Source organism: Trachurus japonicus, chromosome 1 (genome assembly GCF_045865225.1).
Source record: "Trachurus japonicus isolate A0001 chromosome 1, Traja_1.0".
In the NCBI taxonomy this organism is placed as follows: Eukaryota; Metazoa; Chordata; class Actinopteri; order Carangiformes; family Carangidae; genus Trachurus; species Trachurus japonicus.
In genome coordinates this window covers 9630250-9657354 of record NC_140907.1, presented here as the reverse complement: position 1 = coordinate 9657354, position 27105 = coordinate 9630250, and the positions used below count along the sequence as shown (strand labels likewise).

Below are 27105 nucleotides of genomic sequence, written 5' to 3'. Positions count from 1 at the left end.
TTAAAGCAGTACTAAAGAACTTTCAGTTTTGGTTGAGTTTGGCGGCGCCAGTGGCCCAAAGCGGTAGTGTTTTGCCTGAAGGAAGACTCTAGAAGACGTCCAAACTAAGTTTCTGTTACCAGCGGATCATTTCACAGTAAACACACATACACAATCCGACGGAAAGGTGCCGCATTGCCTGCTCCCTCCTCATCGTGACTCACTAAAGTGAAAGTGAAACTTAAGTGAGAGCCGGGTTCCTACCATGCTCCTCAAAGTTGCTTAGTGCCAGTGAAGGCGATACAGACCCCCTCAGGCCATGACAGAGGTGTCATTCAACCTGTTGTAAGTCGATGTACCATCACAAAAGTTATGAAAATATTATATGAAGGTTGAAAAGTTCCTTAGTGTTGGTTTAAATTTCATTTTATTTTTCTGGACTCATGTAATATGAAATTGTTTACAGTTCCATATGTGTGATATACATTTGGTGTAAAGTGGAAATATTCCAGTTGAAGTTTCCCTTGGAACTATTAGACAGACACATTTTCATACCTTTTGTTTTTAGTTTTTGCACTTAACACCCCACCTGTGAAAAGGACAACAAAAGCCTCAATAATGTATTTGTTTTGGAGGGTTTGACATTTGTGCTGAACAATAAAGTCTCTTGACCTATGGACCTATGTCAGGTTCACTTCTGTACATTATCTGACTGGGTTTAAAAAAGAAAATCTCATTCTCACCTGGATATTCAAAAGAATTCAACAAATGTCAAAAAATCAGTCTGTGCTGTATTTAGCCAGTTTTCTCTTATCTCCTCGTTTTCATATTTTACATTTTGTGAAAATTGTCATGCATGAGTTTGATCCTGAGCATTTCCTTGCCACGTACAGTATTATTTACCCTAAAACAGGCTGACACCATTAAAAATGATTTTTGACTGTTTTCTTGCACAAAACAGTTAACCAGCTGAATTGAAAAAAAGATTAACAGTGATGTTCCTGATAATTAATAATGTGTAATTTCCTCCCCAGTAGATTCATCATGACTTCAGTGACTGGGATGGCACTGCTGGGCTTGGCCTTGTTTGCCGGACCCACCGTGGCCTTCATCCCAAACGGGGCTGGGGTAAACAGTCATGACAGGATTACTGAAACAGCTCTGCTGCAGAAAGTAACTGAGACATGTCGGGCAGTGGCTAAGGAAGCTGGTCATGAGTTCATTCCCATGGTAGGTTTGATGGTAAAACCTCTTTTCCAACTTTCACTTCGTAATTGTTCCCTATAGCTGCAGCTGCTGCAGTTCAAACACGCCATGAGGCGGTGTATCAGGCGGCCAAGTGACAGGCACCTTATTTCTCCGGTGTGATATCAAAAAAATATGACCATAGCCGATAGTCGAAATTGAGTTTTATCAATCAATCAATCAATTGGAGATCACTTTATCTCCCAGCTGTAGCTGCAGCACAGTGGTAGCCTGTTGCCTAACTGGCAACCAAAACATAAACATGATTTGCAGGCTGCAAATACAATTTTTAAATATGAATATTCCGGCTATTATTGTTGTCAATGAGATCAGTCTTTCAAATTAATGTGAATCCTTAGTCTCTTGTTACATATTGAGGTATTACTTCCTGTACATTTCTTACATACAGCTCCTTTAATAAAAATAACTTGAAACTTCATGACTTAGCTGTAGAGTATGTTAACAAGAAGAAGAGCAAATAATTTAATTCAAAATCAACTTATCAAATTACTGCTACTGAAACAATGAGAGGGATTTTATTAGGATAGCTGTTCTCCCCCCTGTGACTTGAAGCCAAAGGAAGTTAGTGCTCCAAAAGTAGTGGAGACTTTTTGTACAACAGCAATAACAGGTTCCAAGGGCTGTTTTGCCATTTCCATATGTGATTATTCTCAATGAAAACTGTTTTTTATCTGTCCACAGGGTTCCTCTCCTGAGGAGTTGGTTCAGGCCTGTCTGGGACCCACAGCTACAGGAGAGGTGTCAGGTGCCAAATTTCACTCTGCTCTTCAAGAAATCTACACTCAGAATGGACTGGTGGATCGTGACTTTGTTAACAGGTGGGAGAAAGGCTAAACAACAGTTATTAAAAAGCAGATGTTTGTCCATACACTAACCAAGTTAGTACTTGTGAAAATTATGTCAGTGCTCCACACCACTTCAACTCAGAGGAGTTCCTGCAGGGACGTAGCCTAATCACACAGGGGATGGTAGCCATTAAGGCTAACATTCGTAAGGAGAACTTCCAGGCTGCCAGAGAAACACTGGGCAGAGTCCTTCATACTCTACAGGTGAGAGAGCAACTAGGCATAAAGAGGGAAAGATGAAATATGAGAAAGCAATTAGTGATGAGTTAATAGAGACTAAATAGATCTGTGTGTGTTTCAATGTGTTTTCAGGATTTCTACAGCCACAGTAACTGGGTGGAGCTGGGATACACTGAGCCATATGTCAACCTCATTCACCAATCTCTACCACTGGAAAACCTGGCTGGTGTGTGTGTGTGTCTGAGCATAATGTCTAGACATTCAATATATTCAAAGATTCAATGAATCTTATATGTAATGAACCTTGAATATATGGAATGAACCTTGAAAATATTGAATGAATCTATAATGTCAGATGTACTCCGAACAGCAAATGAGAAGTTATGAAAGACTTGTGAGTCAAATGCACTGTTCATCCTGTATCATGTTCACACTTTGATTGTGTAGATTTCAACACTCCCACCTGCAGTGACTGTGCCAGTGGAACATGTCCCAATCCCATCCTCCCCAACATCCTGAAAGAGAAGAAGCTCACATCAGGCTACTTGAGTATCTTCTCTTCTGCCAAACCTAAAGGTATCAGTAACAAACATGGCCATGTGTGACATCTGCTACTATGGGTCTCTCAATTAACAATAACAATGATGCCATTTGATGACATCATGGCATAGTGTGAGACCATGAAAGTTGTTTCCACCACCATTGCTGTAAGACTCAGTGTATATGGTAAAAACACTTAAAGTAGTTTCCCATTTTACGGGGTCCGCCCGCTATTCAGACATCCCGCTATTCCGACATGTCACTATTTAGACATCCCGCTATTACGACATCCCTCTATCTAGACATACCGGTAGTCCGACACTTTTTGATACCGCTATTCCGACACATCTTTTTTTTTTGTTTTTTTTTTTGTTTACAGCTGCGATACCCAGGCGCATCTCTCTCTCTCTTTTCTTTTCAGCATGTCTATCACTGGTTTGATGAGGGAGTGATGTTCTTAATCTCAACAACTCAACTATCAAGCAAACAAAACTGACACATATGATAAACAAACAGAACTATGCTGCAGTTTGTTTGTCAAGTTAACCTGTGACCTTCAGCACCACGGACAGCGCCGCGGATGAGCCGCGGAGCTGCATCTGTGAGCGTCTGGGCTCTGGGCTTATGGCCTGGGGCCTCATTTATCAAAACTGTAAGTAAGCAGTGTAAAACTGCTGCTACTAAATGTTTTGCTTAGGCCTACGGTGAAAAGACAGCCCAAAATATTTACACCTTTTTCAGATCTATCAAACTGTGCGTGCACAACTCTGCACCTCAACTTTGATAACTGGATCCAAGAATGGTGCGCAGTTGCGCACGTGAACACACCTCCGTCCCGGAATGCCTACACAACCATATGGTCAGCACGTGCATATTAATTAGCCATGTGCGCTCTGTGGAGCGACAACAAAGTGACAACGAAGACAACGGGCGGAGGGAGGGGGAAAGAAAGCGAGATACATGGCATCGGGCAATAAATCAGGCAAAAACCTCCCAAATCTCAACAAAAGGGAGCAGAAAAAAGAATAATCTTATGTAATCTGCCCCTTTATTCCAGACAATCTTTTTTCTTCTTCTTTTACTTATGTTAAAACAATGTAAAGCAGCAGGATAAACTCAGGTGACAGAATAATAACAGTCTCAGCTCTGCAGATCAGTGTGCGCTGCTGCCGGTGTGTTTTTAAACTTGGAGGGTTTGTTTTTTCTTCTCTAATAGGCCTATGTATTTGTGTATGAGAAACAGTGTCTCAGATGAAAAAATAAAAATAAATCAGAAGGACACTCTGACTATAACGTAATCAATCAATGTCGGAAAAGCGGAATGTTTGAAAAATAGTAAAGTGCCGCTACTCCGACAATGAAAAAAAAAAATGTCGGAATAGTGGGACGCTTAAAAAATAATGTTAATGCCGCTATTCCGACAATTAGAAGTCAATGTCGAAATAGCGGCATGTCTGAATAGCAGCATGTAACCCCATTTTACATCAATTTCCAATTTAACATTTCCCATTTAAAATCAAAAACATATTGTCTTTTTTAAACTGCTACAAATATAATGATTATCCATGTTAGTCAACATTTTATGGGATTTTCATTACTTGAAAAACCAACAGAAGAAATACGATCAACTTATACAGTAAGTGGCTTTCTGTAGTATCAAGCAGGTTAAAGAAATATATTTTATATCATTAGATTACTGATGTGTGTAAGACTGCATGTGGTATTAAAATCCAGAGTCCCCCATTTGGGGGACTTGAAGACATGCATAACAATAACAGAGCCCCCAGTGCACTGATTATGAAAGAATATGGTCATATTATATGTCAAATTAAACAGCAGAAGCTGGGCTACAACGTGTAAAAACCATGTTTATATGACCCAAACACAGCCCAAACACTACTCAAACAAACAACTAGACATCAAACTTCATAAAGCACCTCTGTGTGGACCCAGTCGCCACATTTCTGGCTCGTATACTACTGTACATTATGCAAAACACATCAGCGACCTCTCATCTGAACGTGAACATCGGGGCGTCCCTCAACAACCGCGGCTAACACAGCAGCTAGCAGCAGCACGGCAGAGGGAGAAGCCAACAACCAGCAAAGTCGAGCAAAAACAGACGCTGCGTGGCCAAAACATGGCGGTACATTTGCTCTTACCTTTGCTGTTTTGCCGTGAAAAGGTTGTGTTATGGGTAAATCCACAATATTTCCAGTTGAACTCTGCCTAGTGTTTACATCTGAATCAGCCGGGCCGAAACCCGACGGCTCTAGGACCCTGTACGGAAGCCTGCACGGAGCCTGACGGAGCGCACACAACCCCACGTTGGCCTGCACGTGGATCTGCTGATCTGATTGGTTCATGGCTGTCACATGGCTGCCAGTGCGGCCAATCACATCGACCTGGGTCTAGCGTCATTCCTCTCTCTCTATTGGTTAAAATGAGCCGCCACTCACTCGAATCGACCACTCCGCTGCAGAGATAGAGGCTGAAAGCCAAACCCACCCAAATAAGCTGCAGAGTGCTGCAGGGCACAGAGACACTGAATCCACTATGTTAGTTATTTCCAATCGGTTCCAGTAGATTTATTTTCAGTTAGTTTATCCAAATTGTGTGAAAATAAAGATTAAACAATAGTTTATAGTAGCAGGTGGTTCCAAGCTGTGCCAAAAATGGACATTTTGGAAAGTTCGCCTGGATATTTTGTAGTAAAATCTCAATCATTTTGTCCTGCTTCAATTAATCAGAATCAACCACTGCAGAGACAATGTTCACATGTTGTACAATGATTTTATAGAGAGTTTGAGCTTCATCAGCATTATTCTAAAGGGCACTCATCAAAAATATGATTTTTTTTTTAGGCGAATATTAATTTTATGAATTTTTTTCTGTGTGTCATCTTCATTTACTCTTCACCAGTAACAGATATACTGAAATTTACACATTTCAGCAATTCCTCATTTTTTTCCCTTTACTATGACACCAAAAGTATTCAAATAGACCTTGTGGTTGCAGAGATATACTCATTTTATTATGGATATGCAATTTTCGAGAAAAGGCCTAAAAAATAGGCTGGATTTTAAATAATTCTTTGATATCAGCATTTTCCATCTCTAATTTACACATATTTCTTTTGTAAATCAAAAGGTGTAAATATAATATAATTTAAAAAATGACCCAGTTCGATCTGCCCCCTCTGTCCTCTGCCAGGTAAATGCAGCCATGGAGGTGTGACTGACCTGACTAGCTCAGAGATTCCTCGTGGTGGCATCAGCAAAGATGAGCGTCGCTCTGACAGTTCGGCTTTCCATGATGCTGCTGTGACTGCAGCCACCGCTGCAAGTCTACAGCTACTGGAGGACATCGGCTCAGCTGCTGGTAACAATGACTTTCTGAGGTATGACGGCCAGATGGGAAAAATACCTACTTGCTGTACTGTACTTGCTGTGTTTGAAAATTGATGCGGCCAAGTAACAGTTCTTTTTTTTCTCTCCCAGAATGATGGGTATTGCTCGCTCATCTGTTGTGTGCTTTGTTATTGACACCACTGGCAGTATGTCTGATGACATTGAAGAAGCCAGAAATGTTGTTTATGAAATAATTGACAGCAAAAAAGGAACACAAGATGAGCCCTCTGAGTACATCCTGGTGCCCTTCAATGACCCCGGTATGAACCACTGTACTACCAGTCATGTATAGGAAATCATTAGTACTTTGACAGTTGAATAATGCCATAGCATGTTCTTAATTCTCGTTGAGATGAGAAACAAATGCACACCATAGTTCTTGTAGAGGTGTTGGTGATGGAATATGTAAGGAAGGAAAGAGAAATGTGAAATGAGTGGAACAATATCGAGGACGTTCACGTCGCCCGGATCGGCGTCACCGGGGCCCCACCGGGGCCCCACCCTGGAGCCAGGCCTGGGGTAGGGGCTCGCAGGCGAGCGCCTGGTGGCCGGGTCTCTGCCCACAGGACCCGGCCGGGCCCAGCCCGGAGGAGCGACGTGGGCCCGCCTTCCTGTAGGCCCACCACCCGCAGGAAGGACCATGAGGGGCCGGTGCCATGTGTTCTGGGTGGCAGCCGTGGGCGGGGGCCCCGGCGACCCAATCCCCGGACAACGACTCTGGCTTTAGGGACATGGAATGTCACCTCGCTGGGGGGGAAAGAGCCTGAGCTCGTGCGGGAGGTTGAGAGGTATCGGCTAGAGATAGTCGGGCTCACCTCCACGCACAGCCTGGGCTCTGGAACCCAACTCCTTGAGAGAGGTTGGACTCTCTTCCACTCTGGAGTTGCCCACGGTGAGAGGCGGCGAGCTGGTGTGGGCTTGCTCATAGCTCCCCAGCTCAGCCGCCATGTGTTGGAGTTCTCCCCACTGAACGAGAGGGTCTTTCCCTGCGCCTTCGGGTCGGGGATAGGTCTCTCACTGTTGTCTCAGCCTACGGGCCGAACAGCAGTGCAGAGTACCCGGCCTTCCTGGAGGCCCTAGGAGGGGTGCTGCAAAGTGCTCCAACCGGGGACTCCATCGTTCTGCTGGGGGACTTCAATGCCCACGTGGGCAGCGACAGTGTTACCTGGAGAGGTGTGATTGGGAGGAACGGCCTCCCCGATCTGAACCTGAGTGGTGTTTTGTTATTGGACTTCTGTGCTAGCCACAGTTTGTCCATAACGAACACCATGTTCAGGCATAAGGGTGTCCATCAGTGCACGTGGCACCAGGACACCCTAGGCCGGAGGTCAATGATCGACTTTGTAGTTGTGTCATCTGACCTCTGGCCGTATGTCTTGGACACTCGGGTGAAGAGAGGGGCTGAGCTGTCAACTGATCACCACCTGGTGGTGAGTTGGATCCGCTGGCAGGGGAGGAAGCTGGTCAGACTTGGCAGACCCAAGCGTATCGTGAGGGTCTGCTGGGAACGTCTGGCAAAATCCCCTGTCAGGGAGGTCTTCAACTCCCACCTCCGGGAGAGCTTTGACCGGATTCCAAGGGAGGCCGGAGACATTGAGTCCGAATGGACCATGTTCTCCGCTTTCATTGTTGATGCGGCCATCCGGAGCTGTGGCCGTAAGGTCTCCGATGCCTGTCGCGGCGGCAATCCCCGAACCCGGTGGTGGACACCAGAAGTAAGGGATGCCGTCAAGCTGAAGAAGGAGTCCTACCGAGCCTGGCTAGCTCGGGGGACTCCCGAGGCAGCTGACGGGTACCGGCAGGCCAAGCGGACGGCAGCCCGGGCGGTCGCGGAAGCAAAAACTTGGGTCTGGGAAAAGTTTGGGGAGGCCATGCAGGAGGACTACCGGTCGGCCTCGAGGAAATTCTGGCAAACCATCCGACGCCTTAGGAGGAGGAAGCAGTCCTCCGCCCACACTGTTTACAGTGGAGGAGGGGAGCTGACCTCGACTGGGGATATCGTCAGGCGGTGGAAGGAATACTTTGAGGATCTCCTCAATCCCACTGACACGCCTTCCATCGAGGAAGCAGAGGCTGAGGACTCAGAGGTCGATTCATTCATCACCCAAGCTGAAGTCACTGAGGTAGTCCGGAAGCTCCTCAGTGGCAAGGCACCGGGGGTGGATGAGATCCGCCCTGAGTACCTCAAGTCTCTGGATGTTGTGGGGCTGTCGTGGCTGACACGCCTCTGCAGCATTGCGTGGCAGTCGGGGACAGTGCCTCTGGACTGGCAGACCAGGGTGGTGGTCCCTCTCTTCAAAAAGGGATTCAGGAGGAACAATGCGGTTTTTGTCCTGGCCGTGGAACACTGGACCAGCTCTACACCCTCCGCAGGGTGCTCGAGGGTGCATGGGAGTTTGCCCAACCAGTCCACCTCTAAGTCCGAGGCCATGGTTCTTGACCGGAAAAAGATGGTTTGCACCCTCCAGGTCGGGGGAGAGTTCCTGCCTCAGGTGGAGGAGTTTAAGTATCTTGGGGTCTTGTTCACGAGTGAGGGAAGGATGGAGCGTAAGACTGACAGGCGGATCGGTGCAGCGGCCGCAGTAATGCGGTCTTTGTATCGGTCCGTCGTGGTGAAGAAGGAGCTGAGCCGAAAGGCGAAGCTCTCAATTTACCGGTCAATGTACGTTCCCACCCTCACCTATGGTCATGAACTCTGGGTCATGACCGAAAGAACGGGATCCTGGATACAAGCGGCTGAAATGAGCTTCCTCCGCAGGGTGGCGGGGCCCTCCCTTAGAGATAGGGTGAGGAGCTCTGTCACCCGGGAGGAGCTCGGAGTAGAGCCGCTGCTCCTCCACATTGAGAGGAGCCAGCTGAGGTGGCTTGGTCATCTGTATCGGATGCCCCCTGGATGCCTCCCTTGGGAGGTATTCCAGGCATATCCCACCGGGAGGAGACCCCGAGGAAGACCCAGGACACGCTGGAGTGACTACGTCACTCGGCTGGCCTGGGAACGCCTTGGGGTCCCCCCGGAAGAGCTGGAGGAAGTGTCCGGGGAGAGGGAAGTCTGGGGGGATCCCTGCTCCGACTGCTGCCCCCGCGACCCGGACTCAGATACAGCGGATGAAAATGGATGGATGGATGGAAGGAAAGAGAAATGGCGCACACTCAGCTCCAAGTCTTACCAGAGCTGAGGTAGAGGTGTCAAGGATGACGTCTGTTGCCTGAGGCAGCCTTGGTCACCTGGATGGCCTGGCCTCCAGAGGCCAGAGCCAGATCCTTGTAGTCATCAAAGCTAGCACTTTGGAAACAAGGATTTGGAAATTTATTTGACAAGGTTTCGGCCAGTACGTTGTCAAATGAATTTCTCACACTTGTGTGTGCGGCATTTCACTTTCCTTCCATGTATTTAATTCTCCACAGCAGAGTTGTTTCACTGTATTGTAAATACATTCTAAAATATATAAGGAAAATTGTGTTACTGTAAATTTACTGCACTCAGTCACAGTGGTTCTGTAGAATTAAAAGTGAGAAAAAGTTGTTTTTTTCTTTGTTTATGTAGAATTTGGTCCAATGATCAGGACAACAGCCCCTGAGAAGATGAAAACAGAAATCTCTAAACTCAAAGCAAATGGAGGGGGAGATACACCTGAGAGGAGTCTGTCAGGACTTCAGGTACTAAAGCAATATGATACTGTCATAGTGTGGAATATAAGTAAGTGGAATGGTTGTTGAGATATTTTTATGGTTGATTAAAGACCATGGTGATCCTTGTTTCCACAGCTGGCTCTCACTGGTGCCCCAGGCTCCTCCCACATCTTTGTTTTCACTGATGCCACAGCCAAAGACATCGCCCTCAAAGACACAATTGATGCTCTCATCAAGAGCACCAAGTCAACTGTAAATACTGATCAATACCAGTGATTATCTATGTCCACTCAATTTGTTTATGTACGTATAACTTTAAATGATCAAACTAATTTCCACAGGTGTCATTCTTCATAACCGATCCCACAGCGAGGCGTCGTCGTTCCCTCCAAAGAGCTAGCTTTGATGACTACAAGGATCTGGCTCTGGCCTCTGGAGGCCAGGCCATCCAGGTGACCAAGTCACAGCTGCCTCAGGCAACAGACGTCATCCTTGACACCTCTACCTCAGCTCTGGTAAGACTCAGCAGGTGTTTGGTGGTTGGACCAGTTTGAAGAATCAAAGTGTTCTTCTCTTGCTCTCTAACCCCGACCCTCACTGCATTAGGTTACAGTTCTTCAGCGAGCAAGGAACCCTGGGAAGGAAGAGACTTTCTCCTTTGCACTGGATGAATCTCTTCAAAACATCACCATATACATCACAGGAACATCCATTACTTTCACACTGACCAACCCTGCAGGTAGCAGTCCAGTCTCGAAGCAATGTTTTAAAAATGTGTTTATGTCTTTCCATCTTTCTTATACATAGACTTTTGTCTCTTCATGATGAATAATACATGGTGAAAACCTCCAGGTGTGAGCCAGAGCAACACTGAGGCCACTGGTAAACTGGGAACCATCCAGACAGTGGGCAACCTGAGAAGAATTCGTCTCAATGCTGACAAGCAGACAGGAATGTGGAAGATCAACATTAAGTCCACCCAACCATACACACTTAAAGTCACAGGTCAGACGCTGTACATGTATTAATTAGACAGGAACTTCCTGTTCAAACAGGCTGTTGACATTGCATCCTCTTGTCCTTTGCTTGATCTGTACAAACTGCACATTTATTCCCACTACAGTCACAAAATCAGTGTGTGCTTGTGTTTCCAGGTCAGAGTACCATTACATTTATCTATGACTTTGTGGAAAGCTTCAAGGGACCTCACCCAGGATTTGCAGTGATCAGTGGGCGTCCAAAAGCAGGTAATATAATAATCAGTTTCAGTGTTTCAGGTCAGATGTAGGCTACATTTGATATTTTCTGGACATGTCCTCCAAATTTTGCTTTGCTGTTTACACAATATTTCATTTCAGAATGTTAAACATCCAAGTTAGCAGAGGTGGGTAGTAACGCGATAGGATGATGTCAGCGCTGTTATGTGAGGGATGATGCCTGTCACTGCCCGATTTGCATCCCTGCCTAATTTGTGTAACAGTTAAACAGACTATTGCTTTAAAAAAAAACAAAAACTTTCTCAGTATTTTAAATTTACAGAACTTTAAGCAGACGTACACAAATCGGGCCCTAATGAAGTTTGTCCAAGTGGAGTTGCCGTACGCAGCTGTTCAAGATGGCGGCCCGTTCATGCATGAGCAAACTTGCCGATACCCAAATTGGGCAGCGACGCAAATCAGGCAGTGACAGTGCCTGTATAGTATTGATTGGTTTTGCATATGTAGTGCCTGGCACTGGGAGTCACTTAAACATGTCAACAACGCCACCTCCTATTAAAGGGCAGGAGGAACCCTTGATTAGCAATAGATTTCTCTTTGTGTTGTGTGGCCCATACTTCCCCAGAACAGGAACAACTTACAAGAAGCCAGTACTGTATGAAAAATAATCTCTTTTTATTACAATCAGATCAATCTATGTTGAAGGCGCAATATGGTATAGGAGTGAGGCAAAATAACAAACAAAATGTGGATGGCGACAAACTAACGTCTCCTTATGCTCAGAAGGTCGGGTCTGCTGTGCTCACCAGCTGAAAGATGAAGCTGTGGAAGACAGAAAGAGGGGACAGCAAGTCTAGCACCGCAAACATGCACTACAAACTCTACATCTAATTACTTTAAAGATATCATGCAGTGTCACTAGGCAATATATATACACACCACTACAATGTGTCACCCTGTGCAGTCCCACCACAGACAGGAGCAGTGTGTCGGTGCAGACCCGGCCTTGGACACTCAAGCTGCAGACAAAGAGGGGAGACAGAAAATCAAACTCTCAAATCACCATCCAAGAGAATACACATTTCGTAAACCATAAAAATAAATAGCCTCAAACCTATGCTTATGAGATCACATATTCAGGAACTAAACCAATAAATGAACACACAAAAGAAAAATTTAATCATAGAAAACAGTGGCTGGGCTGGTCCTTGAAAGGAAGACACAACATCTATTAGTACACATTCAAGGCACCATACTTAGTTAAAAACACTAAAGACTGGTAATAAAATATAAGCCTACTTTGCCAGGTATGAGTTCATACACCCTGGTTCACGTGGCAATTTTCTGCTTGGGCAGAGGGCAGGTCCCAGTGTGTGAGACTCTCTAAGGAGAGGACATTATAAATATCATGGCTTGGGCATACATTAAAATACAGACATAACTTAATACATTAATTACCGGACCTTTAGCCACAGTCGCTCTGTCGTGGTCATGTCATCCCTCGACTGGAAGACACACAAATATAAACAGTAAGTATAAACTTTCAAGTCGTGATATTGCTTCCACACAAATTAAAAACATCCAACACAGCACACTACATGTACTTGCATAAAAAAACACCCGAAACAATTCATATATTACCGTGAGGTCGTTCTTAGCCCTGAGGCACGGGAATTGTGAAGTCCGGCTATCTCTCGCTACGTGAGCGAGCTGCCCAACCGCCTCACCAGAACAAAGAAAGGGCCCTCTGACACTACCTGCTGAGATTTATCTCTTCCTGGTCACATGACTTGTCATGTCATGTGACATGCATGTGACATGCATCTTCTACCCTCCCACACTCACCCCCACCAAAAAGTGTCGTCGTCCCGACGATCAACTAACTCATAACCATGGCCTAAACTGACAATAGTTAGCCGCCTCAGGGTACTGAGAGGCAGCAGTCCTTACCACCACCAGATTGTTGTGTGCAGCTGTTGACCGTGGTAGGTTGTATGGATTAGGATTCTGCCCAGCAGTTGCCCGGGTGGTCCGCCGAAGGCCTGGCCTCTCCTTTTGGGGTGGTGGTGTTGGTCCAACGGAGCCTGCTATGTCAGGGATAGCAGGTGTGACATGTCCTGGGGGTTCCACAACAATTGGTCGACGTATTTCTTCACTTACCCACATCAGGGTTTCTTCATATCCACTGCTATCCAGGTCATTGTCCTGATGGCTGGGTGGTGGGGCTGATTTGGCAGCCACTGGCACAGTTGGCGGGGTGTCAAGCTGTGCTGCCCTCATCTCAGTCCTATGTACCCGTCGCACGACGCCGGTACCATCAGCCAATATGATGGTGTATGGCCCACCAGGTTCAGTTGGAGCTCTAACCACTTGGTGAAGAACTGGCGACCAGACGTCCTGGATCTTCCGGCGCCCTTGACAACGATGGTCTTTCAAGTAGATTAGCTGTCCCTCTTTAAAACCAGGGTCGTGTACCTGTTGATTGTGATGTTGTTGGCGGTACTCTGCAGCTTCCTCTAGGTTCTTCAGGGCCACCTCCCGTGCCACCTGGAGTTGTTCTAGGTGTTGCTGAACCCACTCCTCCAAGGAGCCTGTTCTTTCTTCAGTGACCTCTGACCCGAGGAGGAAATCCACAGGGAGCCGTGGTGACACACCGAACATCAGGGCATAGGGAGAGTGGCCAGTAGAGCGGTGGGTTGAGGTGTTATATGCCCACACCAGCTGAGAGATGTGTTTTGGCCATGTTCGTTTCTTGTCAGGGGGAAGTGACCGTAGCAAGTCATGAAGTGTTCTATTAAATCTTTCACATTGGCCATTCCCTTGCGGGTGATATGTTGTGGTTCTGGACTTCTCAATCCATATAATTGACAGAGCTGCCGGATAAGGGTGCTCTCAAAATTTCTTCCCTGGTCTGAGTGGATCCTCTTAGGCACTCCAAACCGGGTGAACCAGCTGTCCACCAGAACCTTCGCCACTGTCGCAGCACTTTGATCCTTCGTTGGTATGGCCTGTGTAAATTTAGAGAAGACGTCAGTAATAACAAGGACATTTTCCTTTCCATCCGTCGCCGGCTCGAGCAGGGTAAAATCAATGGCGAGAATTTCCAATGGCTGCTGGGCAAGAAGCACACCCTGGTAAGTTTTCACTCCAGGCTGGACAGCCTTGGATAGTACACAGCGCTGACAGGCCTGACAGTACCTCTCTATCTCTGCTCCCATCCCTGGCCAATAGCACCTTTTTCTCGCCAGGTCAGTGGTCCGCCGTACCCCTTGGTGTCCATGTTGGTTATGGAGACCATGCAGGAGTTCCTGCTTAAGACATTGAGGCAGAAGTAGTTGATTACATCTCTCACCATGTGGGGCGTTAATCTGTCTGTACAGCAGACCGTCCTCCTCCCGGATCCGGTCCCATTGCCGGAGCAAGTGCTGGGTCTCTACGGGGAGTTGTCGCCGCTCTTCTTTAGTGGGTAGCCGTCCTGCTTTCCAAAATGGAAGAAACATATTCAAAATGGGGTCAGTGTTTTGTAGAGTTACCAGTTCAGTCTTTGATCGACCAGGGAAGGCTTCGATTTGCTGTTGGAACACCACCCCAGGCCCCTCTGGTTCACACTGAAGGTCTGGGGGGTCCAGGGTCTGCTGCTCGGGCACCTTGCTCTGTTCTGGTTGATCACTGTACTGTCGAGAGAGAGAGTCAGCATTTCCATTATTCCTCCCTGGTTTGTAATGCACAGTAAAATCAAACGCCGCCAATTGGGCTACCCACCGCTGCTCCGTGGCCCCCAGCTTGAGAGATTGAAAATGGCTTAGGGCATTGTTGTCAGTATATACTGTGCACTTACTGCCTAGTAGATACTCCCTAAACTTCTCTGATATCGCCCACTTCAAGGCCAGGAACTCCAGTTTAGTAGAGCTATAATTCTCCATATTACGCTCAGAACCCCGCAATGATCGGCTAGCATAGGCCACTGGCTTCAACTTGCCCTTCTGGTCTTGTGAGAGGACAGCTCCTAATCCCTGGTGGCTAGCATCAATCTCCAAAACAAAGGGTTTGGTGAAATCTGCAAACGCTAAAATGGAGGCACTAGTGAGCATTTTTTTCAAATCATGGAAACTCTGTTCACACTCATCATTCCACATAGCAGGCAGAATTTCAGCTGGTCTTATCCTTTTCTGTTTGGCTACTTTGATGACATTAGCCACGAGCTGGTGCAAGGGGGTAGCTAACTGTGCAAAACCTTTCACAAAGCGACGGTAGTAGCTACAGAAACCCAGAAAGGATCGGACCTCTGTCACATCTCTGGGTCGCCGCCAATTTGCCACTGCAGCAAGTTTTTCTGGGTCCGTGGCTACTCCTTCACTGGACACACGGTGCCCAAGATACTGGACTTCTTTGCTAAAGAAATGGCACTTACTTAATTTGGCTTTTAGGCCCTTCTGATGGAGGCGGCTGAGAACCATTTCCAACCTTTGTAAGTGTTGTTCTATGGAAGAAGAGAAAACAATGACATCATCCAAATAAAGGAGGACCGACTGAAGACTCTGGTCACCAAATATCCTCTCCATGAGCCTCTGAAATGTTCCAGGAGCGTTGCACAACCCAAAGGGCATCCGCTCAAACTCAAAGAGGCCAAACGGTGTACAAAAAGCAGTCTTGGCTTTATCTCCTTCAGCTACTGGGACCTGATTGTAGCCACTTGCCAGGTCAAGGGTAGAGAACCACTGTGCGCCAGCAAGTGCATCCAAGGACTCCTCTATGCGAGGCAGTGGGTATGCATCCTTCCTTGTTTTAGAGTTCAGCTGTCGGTAATCAACGCACATCCTCAGCTCTCCTGTCTTCTTTTGTACCAAGACAATTGGTGATGCATAAGGACTGCTGCTCTCCCTAATAACTTTGCTTTCAAGGAGCTGTTTAATGTGATCTTTTACAGCCTGCCACTGTGTAGGGGGTATTCTTCTATACCTCTGACGGACTGGGGCCTCATCTAGGAGTGGTATCTCATGTACAATTTCACCAGTGCACCCTAGGTCCCCCTCATATTTAGCAAATATGTGACTATACTTATGCAATAGAGCTTTTGCCTGTCGTTCTTCTACAGGTGAAAGCTCCGGCCAATGCAAAGCTGTAATGGTATCTGAGATGGTAGGTGTGGGCTGTGTGTGGGCCTGTGCACTAACTTGCATTACCTGGGCAACCTCTTCGCCTTCTTCCTCAAAAGCCCACTCCTCTCCCTCTATCCCTTGAACCTGATGTAATGTTCCCAACACTTGTTTTGAGTGAACTGTAGCTCCTGTGGCACCCACATTAACCACTGGCACATGAGCTATCCCATTATCAATGATCACTAAGGAGGGAGATAACAGCAGGCCTGGGGCGAGATCTGAGCCTCCTGGTTCTAACAACATAGTGGTGGGCGGGGCATAGGGTACTTTTGGGCAGGTAACCTTTACAAACTTTACTGATTCAGCTGGTATAAACTCTCCAGTTTTTTCCAAGACCCGGACACGACCCTCAGGGAGTACTGGGAATGCTTCCAACCTGTGGCAGTGATGGAGAGCTGCCTCCCAACATGCCCCTGTTTGAGTGGCAGCCACAGAGGCAAACAGTGTCTCCCCTTGTTGTGCAAATAGCTCTCTGTAGCATTCTATGATGACATTCATCCCTAACAATCCTGGAACTGTTTGTGACTGTGATGCACAGGGGGTATCCTTTACAACCAAAATCCCACGACCTGGTACCTTCTTACCCAACACCTGAATGTCTAGCTCCAGATAGCCCACATAAGGGATATCCAGGCCATTTGCTGCTTTCAAAGCCAACCACCCACATGATCTAAGTTTGGGAGAACCCCAGGGTTTGAATGTTTCTTTAAAGAATGACTCTGTAATAGTACTGACCATGGAACCTGTATCCAACAAACATTTCACCATTACCCCACCCATCTCCACCTCTACCACAGGGCATCTACCTATGAGGGGTCGTGAAGTAGTTGAAATAGGGGGAACCTGTTCTACATAATCATTTCCACTAGGCTCATTAACATTGACTTGGTTTATATTGGCCATACCTGGAGGTCCTGCACCAGTTGGAGCTGAGCTTGGTTCTGGTTGCATGCTGGGTAAACTAGATGCTCGTTGCCTCGTCCCCTGGCGACACTGACGGAAGACATGTCCAGGCTTCCGGCAGCGGAGGCAGATGGGCTGGCCCTCTGAAGTAAACTGGTAATTTGGTTTAGTAACATGGGAAACAGACTGATGAAGTACAGATTCTAGTTTAGATAGACTTCGCATGATACCCTCAATTTGTAACTGTTGTTTCTTAAATTGTTCTTGCAAAACAGAGACATCGGACCCCCTTCCAACCCCCACTGCATGACAGGCACCCTCAACATCATCAACGCCAACATGATGCAGCCCGGCGCGGGTCTGCCCAGGAGGTCTCTCACCCTCCTCTGCCCACCTTATAGCCTCTTGTCGCAGAGCTAAGAAGGAGATTGAAGGACGCTGTCGTACAATGCTTTTTAACTCCCTCCGCAATGACACATCACGCACATGCTCCACAAACTGGTCTCTGACCAGAACATCTGGATCTGTTAATCGGTTTGGATAGGCTCGCTGAATGTCTTCAATCAATGCCCTGAGAGAATGGGAAAACTCTTTTAAAGATTCCCCTTCCTTCTGTTTGCGATCAAAAAATTGTTTTTGCAGGCTAACAAAGGAAAAGGAGGAACCATACAGCTCTTTCAGAATGTTTAAAATAGTGTCTGGATTCTCCCGCTCTGCCAAAGAACGAAATCTGATCTCTGTTTTTGCTTCCCCCTCCAGGTGATCATAAAGGAAGAGTGCCTTCTCTCTGGCAGTCATCTGCCTCCCTGCCCAGGATGACTCTATGTTCTCAATCCAATCATAAATTGACAAGTCAGATCTGGATTTAGAACCTGAAAAGTGGGGACACTTCCTTTCTCTTTGAATGTAAACAAATCGTTCAACATGTGGTGCAAGCAAATTTGGTGAAGCTGAACTGCCACCGGGAGGTGGGTCTACGGCGCTACTAGAAGTACCAGTAGTACCTGCCTCTATCCTGGTGAGTTGTTCATTGGCCACTCGCAGCCTCTGTACTTCTTCACGCAGAGCCAAAAGTTCCTCCATTTCCTGATCCACACTCATGTCAGCGGTTCAGTTTATGGTTTGGCTACAATGAGAACAAGGAGTAGATAAAAAAAAAACAGTCTTTTGCTATGTTTTTCTTTTAACGAAAAAAAAAGGTAAATGACGAAGTCGAGTGGCCTTCACTGGTCCGTGGATCCCGTTACAGGTTCGCTGTTGCACCCCCAAGAGGCTTCTCTCGTAGTCCAGCCCCAGCCACTGTTTCTACTAAAAAAATATAAACAAGATACAAATTGTTCCTGACAGAAAAAAGAGAGAAAAAAAAAAAAAGATCCTGCCGACAGCGCCAGAAATGTAGTGCCTGGCACTGGGAGTCACTTAAACATGTCAACAACGCCACCTCCTATTAAAGGGCAGGAGGAACCCTTGATTAGCAATAGATTTCTCTTTGTGTTGTGTGGCCCATACTTCCCCAGAACAGGAACAACTTACAAGAAGCCAGTACTGTATGAAAAATAATCTCTTTTTATTACAATCAGATCAATCTATGTTGAAGGCGCAATATGGTATAGGAGTGAGGCAAAATAACAAACAAAATGTGGATGGCGACAAACTAACGTCTCCTTATGCTCAGAAGGTCGGGTCTGCTGTGCTCACCAGCTGAAAGATGAAGCTGTGGAAGACAGAAAGAGGGGACAGCAAGTCTAGCACCGCAAACATGCACTACAAACTCTACATCTAATTACTTTAAAGATATCATGCAGTGTCACTAGGCAATATATATACACACCACTACAATGTATCACCCTGTGCAGTCCCACCACAGACAGGAGCAGTGTGTCGGTGCAGACCCGGCCTTGGACACTCAAGCTGCAGACAAAGAGGGGAGACAGAAAATCAAACTCTCAAATCACCATCCAAGAGAATACACATTTCGTAAACCATAAAAATAAATAGCCTCAAACCTATGCTTATGAGATCACATATTCAGGAACTAAACCAATAAATGAACACACAAAAGAAAAATTTAATCATAGAAAACAGTGGCTGGGCTGGTCCTTGAAAGGAAGACACAACATCTATTAGTACACATTCAAGGCACCATACTTAGTTAAAAACACTAAAGACTGGTAATAAAATATAAGCCTACTTTGCCAGGTATGAGTTCATACACCCTGGTTCACGTGGCAATTTTCTGCTTGGGCAGAGGGCAGGTCCCAGTGTGTGAGACTCTCTAAGGAGAGGACATTATAAATATCATGGCTTGGGCATACATTAAAATACAGACATAACTTAATACATTAATTACCGGACCTTTAGCCACAGTCGCTCTGTCGTGGTCATGTCATCCCTCGACTGGAAGACACACAAATATAAACAGTAAGTATAAACTTTCAAGTCGTGATATTGCTTCCACACAAATTAAAAACATCCAACACAGCACACTACATGTACTTGCATAAAAAAACACCCGAAACAATTCATATATTACCGTGAGGTCGTTCTTAGCCCTGAGGCACGGGAATTGTGAAGTCCGGCTATCTCTCGCTACGTGAGCGAGCTGCCCAACCGCCTCACCAGAACAAAGAAAGGGCCCTCTGACACTACCTGCTGAGATTTATCTCTTCCTGGTCACATGACTTGTCATGTCATGTGACATGCATGTGACATGCATCTTCTACCCTCCCACACATACAACAACATATTTAAGTAACTGTGCATGGCCCATGCAAGAGATGATCTTGGGATTTTTTTTTTTTCACTTTTGTCAATAGAAATGAATTTTAAACTCATTCCTATCCCTACTTTTCTTCTCTCCTCTGGAAACCCAGGCCAGCCAGCCTCCTTGAGGATCAGAGTAATGGGAAGTAGAGGTCCGTCCTCGATGACTGTTGGAAGCATTGGCCTCGTGACTGTGTCTGGTCCTGAAACTATGAGCAATAGCACAGTGACTGACATGGGTAGGGGATCGTTTCTGGTGACTGTTGACAAGGTCCCTGAAGCAGAGTTTGTTGTCATTCTGAAAGGAACAGACAAAGTGTCAAACACTGAATTTCAGAGGCAGTCCACCACCCAGATGTCAGTCTCCAAAGTGAATATCCAGGTCTGTATCTTCACATCCTCCTCACAACCTGTGAATCCATTTGTGCAGCTTCTGTTTGATGATCATTTACAGAAACCAAGGGGTAGCGAGGAAATATGCTTACCATACTAAAATTAATCCAGTTTACTTAGAGGTACATAAGGGAAGATATGAAGATTTTCAGCATTGTCTTTTTGAAGTATAAGAAAGACATTTCTCTTCTTCACCTTTTTCTTTCCCTTGTTCTTTCTTCCAATTTTTCTTCAGGCTGTGGTGGACCGCAGTGTGGAGCCAGGACAGGAATTCAGGCTCCCCTTTAGTGTAATGACCCAGGGCTCTGGTGGTCAGTGCCAAATCAGTGCTAGAAATGACAGAGACTTCCCCATGAAATACCCAGAAAGGTGAGAAGCAACTAAAAATAATTCCTTTATTAAAGGTTGACTATGTAGAATTACCACAACAACAACAGAAAAAGAATTCCAGCAGTCGATTGCCAGACCGTTGCTAGGTAAAACGGGCCGTTGCTAGGGACTCCGCTCTGATCAGAGGACAGCAGAGGAGAACTATGCAGGATATTTACCTTATTTTCATACCTTAGTTTCATTTTTACCGTCATTAACAGCATAATAAATGACTTGTAGCTTGTTACAGGGAGAGTGGAGGCTCTCTGCCTTCCACACTGCTGCTGAAAACCAAACCTGCGCTCAGAGCCTCTGGTGTCACTGCTCTCGTCAAGTTGAAAAAAAAAAAAAAGGAAAAAAGGAGACTTCGCATTTTCAAAAATTGCGAATAAATACTTGAATGGAAACGCCAGAAATTCGAAAAAAGGCAGTAAATGCGCATAAAAGTTTATACGCTTGGAGGGGGTGGATTTGTCAGCGTATCGATTAAAAGAAATGCGAGTTTTTGTGATGGAAACAGATTATGCGAATTGAGGCAGAGTTTGTGGGTGAAGTGCTGCTGGACTTCACCCAGCGACGTTCAAACAAATGGAGAACGACGCCCCGGTCTATGCACCCCGCGACACAAACGCGCTCCGTAACCCGTAATGTTTTGTTTATGACGGTTAAGACTACACAATCACACGCCGTAGCATCGTTATGTAACGTTATCCACCGCTCCATTTATTGATTTTTCACCGGCTTCGTATGTAAACAGATGCACATGGGCGAGAGGAGCAGAACCCAAACAGCGGAAAAGCGAGCGGACTTGCACAGTTCCCGACTGTCTTTCTGTGTAAATATCTCATGTTACAACATGAAAACCTGAGGCTTATATTCAAGTGCGGCCTATATATGTATTTTCTTTAAAAATTTAGCTGGTGCGGCTTTTACAGGTGCGTTTATAGTCCGGAAAGTACGTAAATTGTCCATAATGTTGAGTGTCAGCTGAGTGTCAGCTGTCAACTGTTGGATACATTCACGCTCTCTTATGACGTAATCTCACGGCGCACTCCTCCTCTCCCAATAATCGCAAAACAATAATGAATGGAAACGGTCATAAATTCGCATTTGCTTTTTGCGCATTTTCACAAAATCCGCTTTTAAATTCAATACAACTTGGATGGAAACCCAACTATTGTCGAGCCCGTCAAAAAATTTAAAAATATTAATTCAGACTAAAAAATTTTTTTTTATGGAAAAGCAATACTTTCATCCTGTACCCCTCAAAATGCCCCATGGGTGTATTATTTTTGAAAAAATATAGATTTTAATAAATATTCTACATATTCAACCTTTAAGGTCATAATTCACAACTGCTTTGTTCCAATTCAGCAACTAAGGGTGTATTCACACCTGCAGTGTTAGTGAGCACTAAATTTGGTCCCGTTTGGGTCAGTGTGAAAGCACATCGCACTCTAATGCGCACCAAAACTAGTGCGGCCTGAGGAGGTGGTCTCGGTTCGGCTCCAGCCGAACTCTGGTGCGCACTAGTTGATGTGTGAAAGCAACCGCACTCTGGTGCGAGCCAACTGCCAGGCAAACTCAACAAGTTTGAGCTAAAAGGGCTCCCGTAGTCGTTGACAATGGGTTAACGCAGCGGGGAGACCGCCCGGTGCTCCGGTCCTACGGAGCTCTGTCCCCATGTAGCCGATGTCATATCTGGCCCTCTGCGTTGTGTTTCTCACGGCCTGCCCTAGGTGGGGTTCGATCCCACGACCTCCCGCACCGGAGCGAAGATGCTAACCTCTTCGCCAAGAGGTTGACAACCACTTGGCAGGTTGGTTAGCACGTCTTTTATGGGTGGAGTGAGTGCACATCCGTTACACTCACCCACGCTGAACTCACTCCACCCAGGGCATCCGGGTCACGGCACCACTGTAGCCGATGTCATATCTGGCCCTCTGCGTTGTGTTTCTCACGGCCTGCCCTAGGTGGGGTTCGATCCCACGACCTCCCGCACCGGAGGCGACGATGCTAACCTCTTCGCCAAGAGGTTGACAACCACTTGGCAGGTTGGTTAGCATGTCTTTTATGGGTGGAGTGAGTGCACATCCGTTACACCCACAAACAAAGCAGCAGCAGCGGGGCAGCCGGTCGGTGCGTGTCCGCTGAGTCGCTCAGACACCGGACAGGTCGGCGGGTCCGTCCCTTGTGTCCGCAGAGCAGCGGATTACCAAGCAGCAGAGGTCCGCCCGTGTTTAACGTTTAACCGGAAACTAACGGGACCGAGCTGGGTGAACGCAACCGGAAACCAGCCGGAAGTACCAAACAGAGTTATACATGCAAACAATATAGAAATAAATGACCAGAGCTACTAACAACCGGCCCTACTTGAGTCTCCATCATTAAAGTTTTATCAATCAGCGCTTCCAGATTTCAGCTGGTAGTCATGAAGATGTGACGTTCTGCAAGTTTTGTCCCGAGTGACAAAAAGCAGGTGTGAACGCAACCGCACTAACTGAAAAATGAAACAATGTATCATTTTAACATTTGGTGCGCACCAGGGTGCGCACTAAACAGGTGTGAATACACCCTAAACCGATACAACTGTTGCATTCTTTTTTGGGGGCCATTTGTATTTACACACAGTAGCAGTTCCAAACGGTCCAAAGTTGTAAACAAATGCCATGCGCTAACAAACTCTTCTCTTATTGGTCAGAAATTAAAAATAAATAAATAAAATCCATGGAGGAGAGGTCTCAACGGGGCTGAAAATTTAAATCCGACATGGACTCTGAACCACGGTTGAAGCTCAGACCCGACCGAATCCGAGTCTTTTGTGTAGTCTATATTTTCGGCCCTAATCCGACCCGAACACAGCAAAAAAAAGAAAAAGAAGAAGCCGACTGGAATGATCCTAGACCAGAACTCGACCTGAATTAGTGCGTCTGGTGTGGGAAAATACTACCTCTCACAGAGCAGATGCTCTTTGAATGCCTTTCTGTATTACCTTTATTACAACTGAAGCCTGTAAATGTGTGCTAGTGTACCTGGAGTGTGTGTGGAAGACATGTTTGCCTAATATTTCTCATGCACTGTTAAACATGGCACAAAATTACTTCTTTTTTTTCTGGGAGAGCATGATAAGGGGGTCCACAGAAAGAATAGCCCAGGGGCCCATTCCTCATCTTCCACTGCCCATGGGTACTCAGTATGCTATGTTGAACCCACAGTGGGTAAAATTTGAACCCCATCCAGTATGTTGGGCTGTATAACCTGAATGGAGTAAATTTGGAACTAATTTGGAGTAAAGGTTGTAGGCTTTTACAGATACTGCACGCTTTCAATTTTCAATCTAATCAAATTTGTGAATTGTACACAGTTACTGTTACTAAGAAGGGTAATTTGTTCTGTTCTCTTGACAGCATCACCCTGACAACCGGATTACATTCTAATAATTCATTGACCATTACGCCACTTGCCAACACACCATCAGGCACTGATGTCACTCTGACTTTGGAAGCCAAGTCGTCCAGTGGCGCCGACACCAATTACATTGTTCTGAGAATGTCTGTTGTTGCAAAGGTAACCAGTCACATCCTACACACTGCTGGAAGGAGTGGAATAAAGTTTTGGACATCCAAGTTATACAAGTATCAAAAGTAACTAAAGTTCCCTTGATGATCCCTAGATGCCTATCCCTTTGCTTTTTTCTTTCTCTTTTCAGATTACAGATTTTGTTCCTCCTTTGTGTGAAGTGGTGAGTGTGCTGGCTGATAATTGCCCTCAAGATCTGTCTCAGTGTGGACCTTTCCAGTGGGAGCTCTCGGCCAACCTTACTGATGGAAACGGCACTGGGATTGAGAGAATCTGGCTGCAACAGGGTGATGGAACCCTCTCATACACATCTCTGAGTCTTCCTGGTGTCCAGGCGAAATACAATGCCTCCTGCTGCTCTCAGATTGTTGAGTTTGTAGCTGTGGATAAAGTTGGCAATGTGGGAAAATGCTACCAATCAATTGTTAGTTCAGGTGGCCCACCTGCCTCAACTCTGTCATTGTCACTGTTGTTTTGCCTGCTAGTGTCTGCTTTTGTAATGCAGCCTTGAATGTTGCACCAGGCACAGTGTTAATAATGCTAAATTACTCAGAACAATGTGGTCATCATAACAACTGTGGTGATGGTCATCTTCCCACATAGCAAGACGGGTCTGGCCCAGTTCTGGCCCACATGATGTACTAACATCTGGCCCACATACCGCAAAGAATGACGGCCCTTTACTGGCCCGGATCTGGTTTACCAGAGCTGGTCCACACGTGGGCCAGCTCTGGGCCAGCTGTGGACATACTGTTTGGCCCTGAGCTGGCCCATGTGTGGCCCACGTCTGGCAAACCGGATCTGGGCCAGTAAAGGGCCGTCATTCTTTGCAGTATGTCGGCCAGATGTGGTTTGCCATGTGTGGCCCAGCTCTGGCTAAATGGATGTCCGCCTCAAGTATGCTTTGAAAAAAATGTCTCAGCACCTGTCATACATTGTTTTTTTTTATTTAACACTTATGGTTTAAGTACATTTCATTTCATATTTCAAGTTTTTTTTCCCCCTCAAAACTGATACACAAATACCATACTACACAAATCAAAGTCATCCATATAAGACATACATTTAAAAATATATATATATCATCATACATCATAAATACATCATGCATCTTGCCCTTGGTTGATCAAGAGTAATGAGTCACTCAGTACGTTTACATGCAGAGCTTAATCCAGCTAGGCTCAAAATTCGATTTTGGCGTCAAGTCAGACTTCTGTCCTTGTCTCAATATACATGCAACTGAAAAAACCGAATAACTGACGGGGTCCGCCCCCTCATGCGGCGTCACCCGTTGCTTCAGCGGGTTAATACGCCCCCCTGTCCTGTTGACTTTTCTGTCACCTGGTAAAAAACTGAATACAAACAACTTATAAGCTTAATAATAAATTCTCAACTGCAGTTCCCGACCAGACGCGCCAGTCTGGGCCGAATTCACGCTGAGAATAGGATACGGGCTTCCTTTTTTCATCTTTCTCTCTCTCTTTTTTTTTTTTATAAATAAAACACTCTTGCTGGTTGCGCTGTGTGAAATGCATTGAATCGGCGCTGATGTTGGGTTTTTTTCTTTACTTTGCCGGGTTCGGGCGGCTTCTCTGCTCCACTTGGTGCCGTCTCTTACTGTTGTGAAGCATGAACACATGCATTGTCCAGTTCTACTCCGACTAAGGTGTATACATGACGGAGAAAATCTAATTCCAATCGCATTATCTGGGTGTCTTAATCGGAGTTCTCAACTCCGATTTCAGTCGGACTAAGGTGTTTACATGCACTTCAGTTGTCCAGTTATAGTCGGATTAAGGCAATAATTCGGTTTTTTCAAGTGTCATGTAAACGTACTGACTGAGTCCAGTCTTGGCTGTATAGGGTGCTCAACATGGTGTTCAAGAAACTGGAACTAAAAGGATTCGCCAGTCACCAGCTCTGCTTGAGACTCCTGTTGTTCATCAGGTGTTCAGACTGGCACGATCCTCTCTGCAATGAGAAAACAGAAACAATGCAAAAGTTAAAGTGCTGCAGTACCTGAGCATGGTGCCCACACAGAGATAGGGTGCGTTCCGATCGCCCTCTAGTTCCCTGCGCAGTGGACTGCACAGGGTGTTCCGCCATGTTCAGTGTGGTTCCAAACCGCAGGGAGCAGGTTGAAGGGAACTGTGAACTGTGCAGGGAGGGAGTGAACAACGGTTCCTCACTTCGTCCAGTTCACCGGATGTTGACAACCGATATTACCCATCAGCCATTGCGGTCCGTTTACGTGCGTTACGTAAATTGGCAGGGCTAATCATAGATATATATAAGAACTAGATGACTCCCCCGCAGCTGTTTCCCAATGACAAAGCGTAGCCAGTACGGCGGCCATCTTGGGACGGGCAACTCTCTCCCTCAGAGCATTAAGCCTATGGTGCATGTTCTGCTATAATGACCATAACTTGCTCAGTTTTTGTCCGATTTCAAAACGGTTTGATTTTTATGAACGTTTATGCAGTTATGATGCAGCATATTTAGAATCACGGATAATTTTAATAATGTATTTTTTTTTGTAAAAGTAACATTATAGTGACATTATGCAAATAGTTAAAGTAATAGCTACATACTGATTTATTTTTCACAGAGTTATGAATCGTTTTTTTAGTGCAGATGACTGGATCACCTATCTACTGCACTGTAACTGCAGCCAGAGTCAGAGACAGTTGCCCGTCCTCATATGGCCGACTGTGAGCTACGCCTGCGTGTAGTCCGATCTACCCCCTTGGGGCTAATGGTTACCTGTCTAACTTTAATAGCTCAGTGGCTCAATAAACGGTCCATGAAAAAATATTTTTTCCGGCGAATATCTTAGTTACAACATGACTGAGCTAACAAGAGTAGTTTCATG

General features: G+C 45.9%; 2 protein-coding genes across 2 annotated transcripts in view; one reads left to right on the top strand and one right to left on the bottom strand.

The window, feature by feature from the left end:
- LOC146991365 (von Willebrand factor A domain-containing protein 7-like) overlaps positions 1-24800 on the top strand; it is a 138613-nt gene extending 113813 nt beyond the window's left edge. The window contains exons 2-18 of the mRNA XM_085763931.1: positions 1017-1209; positions 1927-2063; positions 2150-2294; positions 2403-2496; positions 2718-2846; positions 6024-6210; positions 6311-6480; positions 9765-9877; positions 9986-10102; positions 10192-10365; positions 10457-10589; positions 10703-10855; positions 11005-11097; positions 20003-20274; positions 20521-20654; positions 24062-24221; positions 24364-24800. Of these exons, the coding sequence (XP_085620057.1) occupies positions 1024-1209; positions 1927-2063; positions 2150-2294; positions 2403-2496; positions 2718-2846; positions 6024-6210; positions 6311-6480; positions 9765-9877; positions 9986-10102; positions 10192-10365; positions 10457-10589; positions 10703-10855; positions 11005-11097; positions 20003-20274; positions 20521-20654; positions 24062-24221; positions 24364-24744 (2778 nt within the window). The 5' untranslated portion in view covers positions 1017-1023 and the 3' untranslated portion in view covers positions 24745-24800. The remainder of the gene's footprint in view (positions 1-1016; positions 1210-1926; positions 2064-2149; positions 2295-2402; positions 2497-2717; positions 2847-6023; positions 6211-6310; positions 6481-9764; positions 9878-9985; positions 10103-10191; positions 10366-10456; positions 10590-10702; positions 10856-11004; positions 11098-20002; positions 20275-20520; positions 20655-24061; positions 24222-24363) is intronic.
- LOC146991362 (uncharacterized) overlaps positions 1-27105 on the bottom strand; it is a 123016-nt gene that overhangs the window by 42513 nt on the left and 53398 nt on the right. The window lies entirely within an intron of this gene.